At 44.8% G+C, this 16,868-nt stretch overlaps 1 protein-coding gene across 1 annotated transcript in view; it reads right to left on the bottom strand.

Annotated features, from left to right (window-relative positions):
• The window catches only part of LOC139265760 (succinate--CoA ligase [ADP-forming] subunit beta, mitochondrial-like), a 159,246-nt gene that overhangs the window by 108,130 nt on the left and 34,248 nt on the right, over positions 1 to 16,868 (bottom strand). The window contains exon 4 of the mRNA XM_070883129.1: positions 8,749 to 8,911. Within this exon, the coding sequence (XP_070739230.1) occupies positions 8,749 to 8,911 (163 nt within the window). The remainder of the gene's footprint in view (positions 1 to 8,748; positions 8,912 to 16,868) is intronic.

The following is a 16,868-nucleotide window of genomic DNA, read 5'->3' as shown; positions in this document are numbered from 1 at the left end:
ACTGCAGCTCAGCTCGAAGCTTGCTGCCGCTGCCGTTGAGACACTGAAGCCACACCCCTGCCTGTCTCCAACATGAAAGGCCTGCCTGAAGCACTTTCACACAGGTAGAAACATGGTTTATTTAATCTTTTCTTTGCTTATAAATTTTTATTCAGGTTGGATTTATTTGTATAATATTTGTATAAGTATAACTAAGGATTGATTGTAGAATTTAATGACTTCCCTTCGCCCCCCTCCCCCCCGACCTCGTTCCCTATGCCTAATTTGTAACCTACGCCTGATTTTCTAAAGTGTAGACAAGGTTTTTTCGAGCGTACAAAAATCTTCACTTACTCCATTCTAAGTTAGTTTGGAGTAAGTTTTCACTCACGAAACTTTGAAATCAGGCGTAAGTTGCAGGACACACCCCCTATTGAAAAATAAATTCTGTTCCAAAGTGAAACTGTTCTAACTGACTAGAACTGGAGCAAACTAAATGTGGAGAATTCCGATTTCTAAGATACTCCGTTCCACACCAGTTGCTCCTAAAAATCAGGAGCAAATCATGTGGAAACTTGGGGCCATTGTTTCCAGGGCTTTGGGATGAAAGATGAGCTGAGTTCTTGGCAAATCCTGAAAGAAAATACGGTACACTCACTGAAATACAGTGTTGAGTGGACCATACCTGCACATATTGGGCCCAAGTTTCCACAAGAAAAAAAACGGGCGCCCCTCCAAGCTGGGTGCCCGTTTTTCACGTCTAAAACGGCGCCTAAAAAAATCCTCGGTATTTTGCACCTACTTACAGGTCCTCTGGCCCTCGGCGCAGCCACCATGAGCTGTGGGGGGGCGGAGCCAGGTCCCGGCGCTGAAAACAGTGCCGGGACCTCTGCACATGTGCGCTACAGTCGGCACGCAAGTGCAGTAGCTCCAGGCGCCGAACTGTGTGGGAGGGGCCCGAAGCATGCAGCCCCTAGCCCTGGCCCAATGGCCTCACTGGGGCTCCTCCCACGGCCAGCTCCTGCTCCCCGCCTGACCAGACCCGACACTCGCTTCCCCCCCCACCCCCCGCCGACCAGACCCGACCCGACACCCGCTCCCCACCTCCCGCCCAGCCCCAACACCCGCTTCCCCCCCCGCCCCGACACCCGCTCCGCCCCCTGCCCCGACCCGACACCTGCTTCCCCCCCCCGCACCGACCAGACACCCGCTCCCCCCCCCCCCCCCGCACTGACCCGACACCCGATCCCCCCCCCCCCGCACTGACCCGACACCCGCTCCCCCCCCGTCGACCAGACACCCGCTCCCCCCCCCAAACCCGCTCCCCCGCCCGCCCCGACACCCGCTCCCCCCTCCCCCTCGAGACCCGCTCTCCCCCTCCTCCCCCACCTTCTGCCTCTCCCTCCCCCTTCTCTCTCTCCCTCCTCCCCCCCTTCTCTCTCTCTCCCTCCGCCCCCCTCCCCCCCTTCTCTCTCTCCCCCCCCCTCTCTCCCTCTCTCTCTTCTCTTCTCTCCTCTCCTCTCCTCCTCTCCTCCCCGCCCCCCCCAGCGGCACGAACGGCTGCAGAATTCTCCCTGGCTGAAGCACTTTCACACAGGTAGGAAGATGGTTTATTTAATCTTTTCTTGGCTTATAAATGTTTATTTAGGTTGGATTTATTTGTATAATATTTGTAGAAGTATAAATAAGGATTTATTGTCAAATTTAATGAGTTCCCTTCCCCCCCCACCCCCCCCACCCACCTCGTTCTGGACGCCTAATTTTTAATGTGTAGAACAGGTTTTTTCAGTTCTACAAAAATCTTCACTGGCTCCATTCTACTTTAGTTTGGAGTACATTTTCACTGTGGAAACTTTCAAATCAGGCGTCAGTAGCCAGACACGCCCCCTTTTAAAGAAAAAATTCTGTTCTAAACTAGAACTGTTCTACCTGACTAGAACTGCAGAAAAAAAGTGGAGAATTGCGATTTCTAAAATAGTACGTTCTCCACCAGTTGCTCCTAAAAATCAGGCGCGAATCATGTGGAAACTTGGGCCCATAGTTACGCCCACAATTTGTCACAGCATTGGTATGGAGAGAAAGCAGGAAAGGGGTACTGAGGTGAATGATCAGCCATGATCTTATTGAATGGTGGTGCAGGCTCGAAGGGCCGAATGGCCTACTCCTGCAACTATTTTTCTATGTTTTCTATGTTTCTATTATAGCGTCTGACTTACCTGTAGTTTAGCATCTTTAGAATAAGGGGCCGCCCATTTAAAACTGAGATGAGGAATTTCTTCTCAGAGGGCTATAAATCTGTGGAATTCACTTCCTCAGAGAACTGTGGAAGCTGAGTTATTGAATAAATTTAAGACAGAGATAGACAGTTTCTTAACCGATAAGGGAATAAGGAGTTACGGGGAGCGGGCAGGGAAGTGGAGCTGAGTCCATGATCGGATCAGCCATGATCGTATTAAATGGCGGAGCAGGCTCGAGGGGCCGTAAAGATTGCGGTTTTGTTAAAACTCTTTATTTCACCTCTACATCTTTCCCCCATCAGTACTTTCTTACAATTAAAATCTCATGTTTTTTCTGCTTTGTGCCTTAGCTCTTCTTGGCAGGGTCTCTAAAAACCGTGACTAAGTGACTCACTTTTTGTAACAGCATCAAGCCAGATTGAATAATGATAACCCTTTTTGGTGTTCTTGCTAATCCGAATAGGTTTGACAGCGAAACCTCATGTCAATTCAACAACAGAAAGCTTCCCACGGAGCAATAGCAGCAACACAAGCTGCAACAAGCATGCATGTGTAAACTACAATAGTTGTAAAATATATAAAACACTGCACCCAAGGAGGATTCATGGGAAAACAAAAGTGACTTTCAACTTTATTTATGTTGCATCAAAATTTATAAATGCTTAAAGAGCCAAGGGTGGCTCTGCGCCACGATATTTATAAAAGAGTAAAAATCTAAACAAGCATTCCTGGTCATCAAATTATTGCTCAAACAATAGGGTCAATTGTTTCAGTCACATCTACTGTGAAAATCTCGGTGTTCTGTTTAAAAAAAAAAAAGAGCTTTAGCAATTTTTTTAAAGACTTATAAATCTGAATCACCAAACTTCTTTGTGCCTCTATTTCAAAGTTTACATTTCCTCTCATTTCTTCTATCTGCTCATATCCTCCTGAAGTCACTTAGTCCTCTTCAAATAATTACGTGCCCTATTTTTCTGTCACCTGCAAATTTAGATTTTATACCTCCTCTACCCAAGTAAAGAGCAATGGTGCCACATTCATCATAGGCAGTCCCACAAAATCGAAGGAGACTTGCTTCCACTCGAAAAGTGAGTTCTCAGGAATTAGAGGTGGGACAGACAGTCGTTGAAGGAAAAAATGGGTGAAGAGTCTGGTTTGCCACGGTGCCACACGGACCTCTAGGGGACGGCACGGTTAACATTCATCCAGTGAAAGAAATACCCATTAATCATCATTTTCTGCGTTCTTGTCCTTCAACCAACACCCATCCATGCTGCCATATTTCCTTTATTGTCACATGGGCTAATTTCAACAACGAGGCTCCTATGTGGCACCTTATCAAACACTTTGAAAATTTCTACATGCACAACATCTATTGCATTTCCTTTATGAATGCACTCCATTATTTCCTCAAATAACATAAGAACATAAGAAAATAAGAATTAGGAACAGGAGTAGGCCATCTAGCCCCTCGAGCCTGCTCCGCCATTCAACAAGACCATGGCTGATCTGGCCATGGACTCAGCTCCACATACCCGCCTGCTCCCCATAACCCTTATTGGTTAAAAATCTATCTATCTCTGGTTTGAATACATTCAATGAGCTAGCCTCAATTGCTTCCTTGGGCAGAGAACGCCACAGATTCACAACTCTCTGGGAGAAGAAATTCCTTCTCAACTCGGTTTTAAATTGGCTCCCTCGTATTTTGAGGCTGTGCCCCCTAGTTCTAGTCTCCCCGACCAGTGGAAACAACCTCCCTGCCTCGATCTTGTCTATCCCTTTCATTATTTTAAATGTTTCTATAAGATCATCCCTCATCTTTCTGAACTCCAACGAGTAAAGACCCAGTCTGCTCAATCTATCATCATAAGGTAACCCTCTCATCTCCGGAATCAGCCTAGTGAATCGTCTCTGTACCCCCTCCAAAGCTAGTATATCCTTCCTTAAGTAAGGTGACCAAAACTGCACGCAGTACCCCAGGTGCGGCCTCACTAATACCCTATACAGTTGCAGCAGGACCTCCCTGCTTTTGTACTCCATCCCTCTCGCAATGAAGGCCAACATTCCCATTCGCCTTCCTGATTACCTGCTGCACCTGCAAACTAACTCTTTGGGATTCATGCACAAGGACCCCCAGGTCCCTCTGCACCGCAGAATGTTGTAATTTCTCCCCATTCAAATAATATTCCCTTTTACTGTTTTTTTTTCCAAGGTGGATGACCTCACATTTTCTGACATTGTATTCCATCTGCCAAACCTTAGCCCATTCGCTTAACCTATCTAAATCTCTTTGCAGCCTCTCTGTGTCCTCTACACAACCCGCTTTCCCACTACTCTTTGTGTCATCTGCAAATTTTGTTACACTACACTCTGTCCCCTCTTCCAGGTCATCTATGTATAATGTAAACAGTTGTGGTCCCAGCACCGATCCCTGTGACATTCCACTAACCACCGATTTCCAACCCGAAAAGGACCCATTTATCCCGACTCTCTGCTTTCTGTTAGCCAGCCAATTCTCGATCCATGCTAATACATTTCCTCTGACTCCGCGTACCTTTATCTTCTGCAGTAACCTTTTGTGTGGCACCTTATCGAATGCCTTTTGGAAATCTAAATACATCACATCCATCGGTACACCTCTATCCACCATGCTCATTATATCCTCAAATAATTCCAGTAAATTAGTTAAACATGATTTCCCCTTCATGAATCCATGTTGCGTCTGCTTGATTGCACTATTCCTATCTAGATGTCCCGCTATTTCTTCCTTAAATGATAGCTTCAAGCATTTTCCCCACTACAGATGTTAAACTAACCGGCCTATAGTTACCTGCCTTTTGTCTGTCCCCTTTTTTAAACAGAGGTGTTACATTAGCTGCTTTCCAATCCGATGGTACCTCCCCAGAGTCTGGAGAATTTTGGTAGATTATAACGAATACATCTGCTATAACTTCCACCATCCCTTAATACCCTGGGATGTATTTCATCCGGACCAGGGGATTTGTCTACCTTGAGTCCCATTAGCCTGTCCAGCACTACCCGCTTAGTGATAGTGATTATCTCAAGGCCCTCCCTTTCCACATTCCCGTGACCAGCAATTTTTGGCATGGTTTTTGTGTCTTCCACTGTGAAGACCGAAGCAAAATAATTGTTTAAGGTCTCAGCCATTTCCACATTTCCCATTATTAAATCCCCCTTCTCATCTTCTAAGGGACCAACATTTACTTTAGTCACTCTTTTCCATTTTATATATCGGTAAAAGCTTTTACTATCTATTTTTATGTTTTGCGCAAGTTTACTTTCGTAATCTATCTTTCCTTTCTTTATTGCTTTCTTAGTCATTCTTTGCTGTCGTTTAAAATTTTCCCAATCTTCTAGTTTCCCACTAACCTTGGCCACCTTATACGCATTGGGTTTTAATTTGATACTCTCCCTTATTTCCTTGGTTATCCACGGCTGGTTATCCCTTCTCTTACCGCCCTTCTTTTTCACTGGAATATATTTTTGTTGAGCACTATGAAAGAGCTCCTTAAAAGTCCTCCACTGTTCCTCAATTGTGCCACCGTTTAGTCTGTGTTTCCAATCTACTTTAGCCAACTCTGCCCTCATCCCACTGTAGTCCTTTGTTTAAGCATAGTACGCTTGTTTGAGACACTACTTCCTCACCCTCAATCTGTATTACAAATTCAACTATACTGTGATCACTCATTCCGAGAGTATCTTTTACTAGGAGATCGTTTATTATTCCTGTCTCATTACACAGGACCAGATCTAAGATAGCACTGCTAACTTTGTTAGATACAACTTGTACAAATCCATCCTCACTATCCTTAATTAATCAATATTTGTCTAAGTGATAAGTTTATCCCATTTTTAGCTTTTGCACCTAACCTAACACTGACTGGCCCATAGTTACCTTGTTTAACCCTTTCTTTTTGAACAGAGGTGTTACATTAGCAACTCTCCAGTACTCTGGTACAACGTCCAGATCCAAGGATGTTTGAAAGACATCAAAGTCTCTATTTCCTCTCCGACATCCTGAGCGTTTTAGAAGGCATGCTATTAATTGCTCCATTTCATCCCTGATTCTCAAACACTCTTCTGTGAAAACTGATGCAAAGAAGTCATTTAGTATCTCTGCCATTCCTTTATCCTCCATGAGAATATTTCCTTTTACATCCTAAATAGGCCCCATTCTTCATTTACTTTTTATGCATTTATAAAGTCCTTGACTGTTGCCTAGAATCATAGAAATTTGTGGCACAGAAAGAGGCCATTCAGCCCATCATGCCTGTGCTGGCTCTTTCAAAGAGCAGTCGTGCTTCGTTCCACATCCCTGCTTTTTGTCCGTAACCCTATAAGTTTGTCATCCTCAAGTACCTTTTCAACTCCCTTTTAAAGACCTGACACAGTCTTTCTTCACACCCTCTGGCATCTTCAATTTCTTCTTTTGCAGTCCCTCTATATTTTCTGTAAACTGCTTATTGTTTCCTGTTATTAGCCCTAGATGTGTTTAATGCCTCCAAGTCTTACCATAACCGGAATTTCTCCACAAGGAACTCCAGCAAGGTTTGTTCCTTCATCAGTGCTGGGTTAGCTAACCTCAAACTGGATGGTGATGGGGGACTACAATTGGAATTATGGAATAAGTACTCTTACAGTATAGGAGATGGAAATTAAGCAGGAGTTTCACTCATGACCCACATTCTTTAAAGTGCAGATGTTCGGTAGGGGTTGTGTAGCTTAAGGGCACTCATTGTGCCGTCCCTGCTGAGGCACTGAAGTATGGTGGAGAGGCACTACTGGCGCGAACACACGACCTCATCTCTCTCATCTGGATGATCGTGAACATCTTTAAAAAAGGGAACAAGTCCGACTGCGGCAACTACAGAGGAATCTCCCTGCTATCAACCACTGGGAAAGTCGTCGCTAGAGTCCTCCTCAACCGTATTCTCCCTGTGGCCAAGGAGCTCCTCCCGGAGTCACAGTGTGGATTTCGTCCCCTCCGGGGCACAACATGAGTTTTGCAGCGCGACAGCTGCAGCCCTTATACATGGCCTTCTTCAACCTTACAAAGGCCTTTGACACTGTCAACCATGAGGGTCTATGGAGCGTCTTCTTCCGTTTCGGATGCCCCCAAAAGTACGTCACCATACTCCGCCTGCTCCACGATGACATGCAGGCCGTGATCCTTACCAACGGATCCATCACAGACCCAATCCACATCCGGACTGGGGTCAAGCAGGGCTGCGTCATCGCCCCAACCTTCTTCTCAATCTTCCTCGCTGCCATGCTCCAGCTCACAGTTGATAAGCTCCCCGCTGGGGTGGAACTAAACTACAGAACCAGTGGGAAGCTGTTCAACCTTCACCAGGCCAGGTCCAAGACCACTCCAACCGGTCGTTGAGTTACAGCACGCGGACGGTGCCTGTGTCTGTGCACACAGAGGCTGAATTCCAGTACATAGTCGACGTATTTAACGAGGCGTATGAAAGCATGGGCCTTGCGCTAAACATTAGGAAGACAAAGGTCCTCCACCAGCCTGTCCTCGCCTCACAGTACTGCCCCCCCAAACATCAAGATCCATGGCGTAGCCATGGACAACGTGGACCACTTCCCCTATCTCGGGAGCTTCCTATCAACAAGAGCAGGCATTGATGATGAGATCCAACACCGCCTCCAGTGCGCCAGTGCAGCCTTCGGCCGCCTGAGCAAAAGCATGTTTGAAGATCAGTCCCTCAAAACTGTCACCATGCTCATGGTCTACAGGGCCGTAGTAATACCCGCCCTCCTTTATGGCTCAGAGACGTGGACCATGTACAGTAGACACCTCAAGTCGCCGCAGAAATACCATCGGCGATGTCTCCGCAAGATCCTGCAAATCTCCTGGGAGGACAGACGCACTAGCGTCCTCGTCCAGGCCAACATCCCCAGCATTGAAGCACTGACCACACTTGATCAGCTCCGCTGGGCAGGCCACATAGTTCGCATGCCAGACACGAGATTCCCAAAGCAAGCGCTCTACTTGGAACTCGTCCACTGCAAACGAGCCAAAGGCGGACAGAGGAATTGTTACAAGGACACCCTCAAAGCCTCCCTGATAAAGTGCGACATCCCCACTGACACCTGGGAGTCCCTGGCCATAGTGGAGGAAGTGCATTCAGGAGGGCGCTGAGCTTCTGGAGTATCGTCGCCGAGAGTATGCAGAAATCAAGCGCAGGCAGCGGAAGGATCGTGCGGCAAACCAGGCTCACTGCCCACCCTTTCCCTCAACGACTATCTGTCCCACCTGTGACAGAGACTGTGGTTCTCGTATTGCACTGTACAGTCACCTAAGAACTCATGCTAAGAGTGGAAGCAAGTCTTCCTCGATTCCGAGGGACTGCCTATGATGATGATGATGATCACACAAGAAAGATTTCACTTGGATAAGGAACAAGTCAAGTCTTCAGAACATGAGCGCGAAAGATTTGATGGAATAAACTGGTCCAGTAAAAGCTACATTGAAATAATACATTTGTTATTTACTCACTTGATAAGACCTGTCCATTGTGATAGCAAAATAGTACTCTCTTCTTGGATACCTGCGCTCGCAGATAAACACCTGGTTACATATCCTCCCTTTCTCTCCAGTTTGTTTGGTGACTAGTTTTCTCCCGATCATCCTCGAAGCAATATCCCGGACTTCCTCTGGGCTGCAAAAGAAAGAATATTATACCCAACAGCCCAGCAATAAAGCCAAACCAAAACTGACAGTTACGGATACAGGAAATTCGCTTTTATCCCCCTTTCGAAACTCCTATAGCTAAGACATCAACATATGCAGATTTCAAACATCGTAAAACAATTCCAGCTAAGTCAACAGCCAAAAACTGTAATTTTACAGCACTGACAGGTGCCAAGAGTTAAGAGGAAGGAAATGTGATCCATTGCAGAATAGACAGCTCCTGTGAAGGTGGCACTTGATCATTGTTTTTTTCCACAATTGACAAACGCTGAATGGACAGGGCACTGCCACAATTGAAAAGTCTAGGATAAGGTTGACACAAATCAAAAGCAGTGCTAAGGTGATTCCAAACGTAGTCTTTTAAACCTTTCATACTGCAAAAAAAGGAATACGAGGGAAGCAAAGGAGTTCCACAGAATGAGTTGCAAAGGAAAAGTTGCAATTAATCTGCATTTCAACACAGTGAGAATGCAGGGAGGTGGAAGTATGTACCATTCAGAACATTTGGTGTTCTCACATTCCGGGTACAGTAATGTAATGGTTATAGAACTGATCCAGCAACCCAGATATCATGGGTTAAAATCCCACCATGGCAACTCAATTCAATAATTCTGGGCAAGTACCCAGAGAAATTACAATGAAACCTGCAGCTCTCTTCTGAAAATTCAACTGGTTCACTAATGTCCTTCAGGAAAGTGAGCCTTCAACCCTAACTCAGCCTGGCCTACATGCTGTTGGTTCAATGCTTTCTGAAATAGCCTAGCTAGCCACACTGTTGTAAATCAAATAGTTGCAATGTTCAACACTAAGAAAATCAGACAGGCCTATCATCAATGACCCAGAATAAGACTCTCTGCCCAGTTGACCCTGCAGAGTGTTCCTTACCAACATCTGGGAACAGGTGCCCAAGTCGAGATTGGCCTACAAACTAGCAAGCAACAGCCTGACATAGTCATACTCACAGGGTTCTGTGCTGGGGTCCCAGCTATTTACATTGTACATTAATGATTTAGACGAGGGGATTAAATGTAGTATCTCCAAATGTGCGGATGACACTAAGTTGGGTGGCAGTGTGAGCTGCGAGGAGGATGCTATGAGGCTGCAGAGTGACTTGGATAGGTTAGGTGAGTGGGCAAATGCGTGGCAGATGAAGTATAATGTGGATAAATGTGAGGTTATCCACTTTGGTGGTAAAAACAGAGAGACAGACTATTATCTGAATGGTGACAGATCAGGAAAAGGGAAGGTGCAACGAGACCTGGGTGTCATGGTACATCAGTCATTGAAGGTTGGCATGCAGGTACAGCAGGCGGTTAAGAAAGCAAATGGCATGTTGGCCTTCATAGCGAGGGGATTTGAGTACAGGGGCAGGGAGGTGTTGCTACAGTTGTACAGGGCCTTGGTGAGGCCACACCTGGAGTATTGTGTACAGTTTTGGTCTCCTAACTTGAGGAAGGACATTCTTGCTATTGAGGGAGTGCAGCGTAGATTCACCAGACTGATTCCCGGGATGGTGGGACTGACCTATCAAGAAAGACTGGATCAACTGGGCTTGTATTCACTGGAGTTCAGAAGAGTGAGAGGGGACCTCATAGAAACGTTTAAAATTCTGACGGGTTTAGACAGGTTGGATGCAGGAAGAATGTTTCCAATGTTGGGGAAGTCCAGAACCAGGGGTCACAGTCTAAGGTAAACCATTTAGGGCCGAGATAAGGAGAAACTTCTTCACCCAGAGAGTGGTGAACCTGTGGAATTCTCTACCACAGAAAGCAGTTGAGGCCAATTCACTAAATATATTCAAAAGGGAGTTAGATGAAGTCCTTACTACTCGGGGGATCAAGGGGTATGGCGTGAAAGCAGGAAAGGGGTACTGAAGTTTCATGTTCAACCATGAACTCATTGAATGGCGGTGCAGGCTAGAAGGGCTGAATGGCCTGCTCCTGCACCTATTTTCTATGTTTCTATGAATCGAATCTATCAGCCAACATCACAGACTCTATCACCATCCCAGAGCATGTCCGGTCCCACAGCAGGATAGACCCATGAGAAGTGGGAACACACCCATGCAGTTGGGTGGCCGTGGCCCTGGAATAGTCACGGCTTCAGATCAAAGAATGCCAAGGAAACTTGCTACTGATCACTACCTACTGACCACCACAGCACTCCCCAATCTTCCAGTGCTGAATCAATCATTAATACTCTTCCATGTTGAACACTACTTGGAGGAAGCACCAAGAAAAGCGTAACTGCGAGACTGGTTGTGAGGGAACCACAGACCAGGACACTACATCATCAACGCTGCCACTAGACTCAATATCCTTTGTTAGTACAGAATTTGAAAGTATATTCATAGAATCACATGAATTACAGCACAGAAGGAGGCCATTGTCTTGTCTAATGTCTATGCTGCTGGTAGCTCAACTAGACCACACTACTCCAATCCCACCTGTTCTTTCCCTTTTTATTCTCTTACTCTTAAAACATTTATCCAGTTCTGTTTTAAATTACGTTCAAGTTTATCTCATTCAAAGGGATCCATGACCTGCTTCCTCGATTTAGATTCCAACAGCTTTTCTCCTTGGCCCGAACCCAGTTGCTTCAATGTTTTTTCTAAAATATCAGTTTGACAACATTTACTGCGGTAATCAGTGACAGTAATGATTTGAGAAAACACACTCAAAATGCTCCAAATTAAGTATCTGAAAGTTAAAAATAACAAGCCTGCAGGTAACCACCAATCCTACCCCCTCAATTAGAAAGTTGTTTGATTTGGAAGGGTCAGTTTGTTGTATCCTGGATAGGGCATGTCATTTATAGGTCCGTGCTCAAGTGAGTCAGTCAGTCAGAGAGTAATGAGTCATCAGCAATGATTACACACGTATAACTGAAAATGGTGACTACAAAGCAGCAAAGGAGAACAATCAATGAGAGGAAAAGGGAGGAGGAGAAATGGATATTGATATTAAACAAAAGGAGAAAAAAAAACATACCCACTATTAATGGTACAGTGAGTAGAGAGAATTATATGCATTACTCTTAAGATCAGGTAACCCTGATGCATAAGCACATAATTTTGATTCATGTCAACACTGTGGCCTACATCCTATGTCTAGAGCAATAACCTTTTATTTCAATAATTATTGAAAAATGCTAAGGGGACTAAAGGTCCTGGTGGACATGATTTGTCATCTAACAGCCCTGTTATTAAAAAAACACAAGAAACTATTAAAATGTCAAATGACCCTTAATTCTACTGGCAAAATAGAGTTAGCACTGAAATCTAAATAGAAAGAACAGGATATAAACAGTTCTTAAATATATGTGACCTACTAACCAAAAGTACTTGCCTCGGTTATCAATACAAAGAGGACGCTCTGACCAGTGACAAACATAGAATCAACTTCAGGAGTGAAGTAGTCGCAAGTAATTTTGTAGTCAATGTGTAATATAACGTATCAGGTCTATTTAATGTAAATTTTACGTTACTCCATCTATTGTAAAGACAAAACAAACTTTAATCATTCCCACTCACATGCAACAACTTCACTTCCATTCAGAAGGTTTTGTCCACTAACTTGAAAATCTAATTTGCAGAAGCTAGTTTCAAATTGCACCGAGGTAGAGTTTTAACAGCCAGTTTTTTTGTACAACCAGCGCAAGCTTCTAGCACTGCAACATTTTAGGATTCGAAGAACATAAAGGTTAGCAGTAATGTTGCATGGCAGCAGGGAGAATTTCCCAGTTTCAAATCCTTCCAGAATGACAATTTAAAAATATACTTAGTACGGTAGTGTAGTGGTTACATTATGGACGAGTAATCTGGTGGCCTGGATTAATACATGAGTTTAAACCCAGTCATGGCAGCTGGAGAATTTGATTTTTTTTTAAAATCTGGAAATAAAAATTTGGTATCAGTAAAAGTGACCATGAAGCTGTTGCATTGTCATAAAATCCACACCAATATTCTTTGGGGAAAGAAGCTTGCCGTCCTTATCCAGTCTGGCCTATATGCAACTTCAGTCCAACCTCAATGTGGGACTGCTCTTTGAAGTGACCAATCAGTAGTAACAAACTGCTAAGCGCCTTCATCACACAAACTGCAGCAGTTCAAGAAGGTGGCCCACCACCACGATCTTCTCAGAAATAATCAGAAATACTCGAATGGTACCAGGGATGAGGGACTTGTTATGTGGAGAGACTCGAGGGGTTGGGGTTGTTCTCCTTGGAGCAGAGAAGGTTAAGAAGAGATTTGATAGAAATGTTTAAAAAAAGTGAGGGTAGGTAACCAGAGGACACAGATTTAAGGTGATTGGCAAAAGAACCAGAGGTGACATGAGGAAACTTTTGTTTATTTATTTATTTTTTTACACAGTGAGTTGTTGTGATCTGGAATGCACTGCCTGAAAGGGTGGTGGAAGCAGATTCAAGAATAACACTCAAAAGAGAATTGGATAGATACATGAAAGGAAAGAAAATTCCAGGGTAATGGGGACAGAGCAGGGGTGTGGGGCTTTTTCGACACCTCTACCAAAGAGCCGACACAGGCACGAAGGACAGAATGGCCTTCTTTCTGTGCTGTATCAATCTATGATTCTATTCTTGGAGCAACGGATGCTAAGGTACAAACAGGATACTATTTTACTTCACTGGTGTAATTGGTAAAGAAATCCCTGAATAGGTTATGCATATTGAAGTCCATTACTACAACAATAGTGTCTTTCATGTGGAAAAACATCAAGGTTTTTTTTCAAACAAAAATAGGCATCAGGTCAAAAAAAAATATTAAGGGAGGTGACTAAAAACTTGGCCAAATAAGTCGGTTTTGAAGAGGGTCTTAAAGGAGGCGAGTTTGAGCGCTTTAGGGAGGGCACTCCAGAGCTTAGTGCCCAGACAGCTGAAGGAACGGCTACCAATGATGGGGGACGCACAAGTGCTCAGAGTCAATAGTGCATCGCGTGTTTCATTAGCAAATGCAGCTCTGGTTCTGTTCCAACACCACTGCCTGTCAGTAATTGGGTACGAGAACAATAGAATACCATTTAACTGTAAGCATTTGTTATACCTCCACCCAGTGGGAAAACTAGATATTACAGTAGCCTGAAGGTTAAGCTGAAACTGGTAGAATTAAGTCTTTTAAATTTAAATTGTTAAAGTTTAAGTGCCGAGGTGCCCCTCTGGACTGCTCATAAATTTCAAACATTACAAAAACCCAACAATCTCCCCCCACTGGCAAATTCTCCACCCAATGTCGAACGAAGCCACAAAGAAAAAAAAATTACCAACTCCATCCTCCGTCTGTACAATGTTAGGAGCTACAGCGGCTTTAACACCTCTGAACTGTGGCCGGGGGGGGGGGGGGGGGGGGGGGGGCAGGGGAGTTCAGCCAGGGTTGCCACACTAGTTGGGAGAGAATCAAGCAAGCAAGCAGGTGTCAATTTTGGTCAGGATCAGGCACAGCAGTGATGCCCTCCCTAGTCAAGTAGCTTGTCAATGCCATTGTGTCTAGGATCATGCATGGTGAGGAACTCTGTGGTGGCTGTCTCCCATGGAACCTTACTCCAGCATGTGAAGAGGAGCAAAATTTGCCAGGGACAGAAAAACAGCTTTCTTCCCACATTAAAAAAACTCTCCAGCAGTCGGGTAATAGTAGTCAGAGCTCTATTGCATGATCCAAGAATGCAAGCATACAACCCTGCTTTGTTTAACCAGAGTAGTATAAATTGTCCTCTCCCTTCACACCATTCTCAAAGGAATGCCATCCTCAGCACCATCTTGCAGTATTATAGGAAGATAAAAAAACAAAATTTGAGTTCACGTCATCGATGGCTTCCCTGGTGATGGCACTGGAAATGAGTCAGCCTGTCTGTGTCAAGGAAGCACGATTGACTTGCTGCTCAGAAAACCTGCTAACAATCAACACTTTCAGGAGATGGGGGGAGAGAAAATTGACATGGGAAAAGAATTACCCGCAACAATTGCGCCTTTTCTTTCAGGAACCTCAAGTTTAGATTACAGATCTTCAAAGACTGCACACATTTAGTTTTTGGAGAAACCATATTCTGCAAGCTCCCACAGCTGAAAAAGCAAAGTATAATGAAGTCTATTTTGTTATACAGGTACAACGTCTGAAATCTGGAATCCTCGGGACTGAGTCCATGCCGGGTTTTGGGTTTTGCCGGATTTCGGACCTCACCGCCTGATGATCCTCATTGCTCGCTGATTCCCGCCACCCGTGGTCCCCCAGTACTGTGCTTTTTACCGGTTTCCTCGTCCCTCGCTGCCTGATGTCGTCATCTTGGCTGCCTGAAAAATGTCCAATTTTTGGACAATTCTGGTTTTTGGAATTCTGGATTCGGGACGTTGTACCTGCAGTAATAACCTAAGCAATCAATGGTTCCCTATTAAGAATCCTATAGTACCAGACATGTGACAAGAGAATATTCAATCCCTCAACTGAAAGTCATCATATTACTGAGATTGTGGAACTATTACTATACTGTCATTATTTCACAGGTGGTCTCAATACATTTCTCAAAACAGTACTCGGCTGTTTGGTGTTAGTTCAATATTAATGGTATAAATGGCTCATTCTATCCTTTTCTGGATCAGGTATTTTATACAGAATATAACGAAATAGTAAACATAAACAAGTCACAGCTCACTGCCAAGAGATTTGGAGTCCACATTATAATGCAGCATCTACACTGAACTGGGACGTAGACCATGAATCAAGACTTGTAGATGGGATCAAGCGTTTATTTTTGGAACCTCGTTTTTGAAATCCTACTGAAAACCCTGTCAAGTGAGCAATGCAGGTAGAACACAGAAGGTTGCTCAAAAATGCAAGTAACCCTCAACAGTGATGTAGATCATGTACTTCTAATTTATTATTGAACTTGTAAACCAATTAAATGTTCTGTAAAGTATGCCAGAGACATTTGAGGTGTGGTTATAAATTGTAGGGACGATTTTCCCTGAATACTTTAGGCCACTAAAGAGCCTGAGTGGCCAAGTTGGAACATCAGTTTAGCGCAAGATGCCATTTTGGTAAAGGAGTTGAAGCCTGTGCTAGGATCAGCCATCCGGAGGATCATTAAGCAGCTGATTGCCACTTAAATTGCCTGCTGCTGCTCATTAACAAGGTTGCACGTCATTTTGGTGGCTAGCTCTTGACCCAACACCCTCACCGAACAGCGACAAGATGATTAGGAGTAAACTAGTCGTTGCAGAGGATTTCGGGTACTACTTAAAGGGATATTGCCTTTTACTGTTCACTTGCTGCTGGAAGTTTGAAGAGGACTTCTGAAACACAATGAGAGATTTTCTGGGACACTTTCTCAACACTATCAGCATTTATTCCAGAAATTATCTGATAAGAGTGAGTGCCGTGCTACTCTACCTTATAGGAGTCACCAGGAAAAAGGGAGTGCTTGGTCATCATCATCTTGCTAGGGGTCCCCCTCGGGCTGCAAGTGGAATGGGAGGATGACATGAGGTCAGGCAGCGCAGCATCAGTTGCTGCAGGAGGGAGGGACAGTAGGGCAAGGTAGACTCTTTGCCCTTCCCCCCCCCCCCCCCGCAGGTACAGGACATCCCTCCTCCTCTGGACCTCTTCCACCAGGACCCCCAAGTACCACATCCAAGAACCTGTGTGCCCTCTCATTCGGTTCCTGAGCCATCCTGAAACCTGCCGCCGTCAGCCAGCCCACTCCACACCTTCAATGGAAGGGGGTGCATGGAGCCCGCATATACTGCCCCATGAAAATTGTGTCTAATCAGCACTTGAGTGCTAAACCTGAAGGGGTCTGACTGAGCAACTCCAGGCAAGTTCAGCAATTAGGCCCAAAATTCCGTGCTAAAACCAGACTTTCAAACCAGTGTCTTATTAGCACAGCACCCATTTCTGCTTTAAGGTGGTATTTGGT

The sequence above is a fragment of the Pristiophorus japonicus genome, chromosome 6, assembly GCF_044704955.1.
Source record: "Pristiophorus japonicus isolate sPriJap1 chromosome 6, sPriJap1.hap1, whole genome shotgun sequence".
Taxonomy (NCBI): Eukaryota; Metazoa; Chordata; class Chondrichthyes; family Pristiophoridae; genus Pristiophorus; species Pristiophorus japonicus.
Note: the sequence above shows the minus strand (reverse complement) of the source record. Positions and strands in the feature narration are given on the sequence as shown.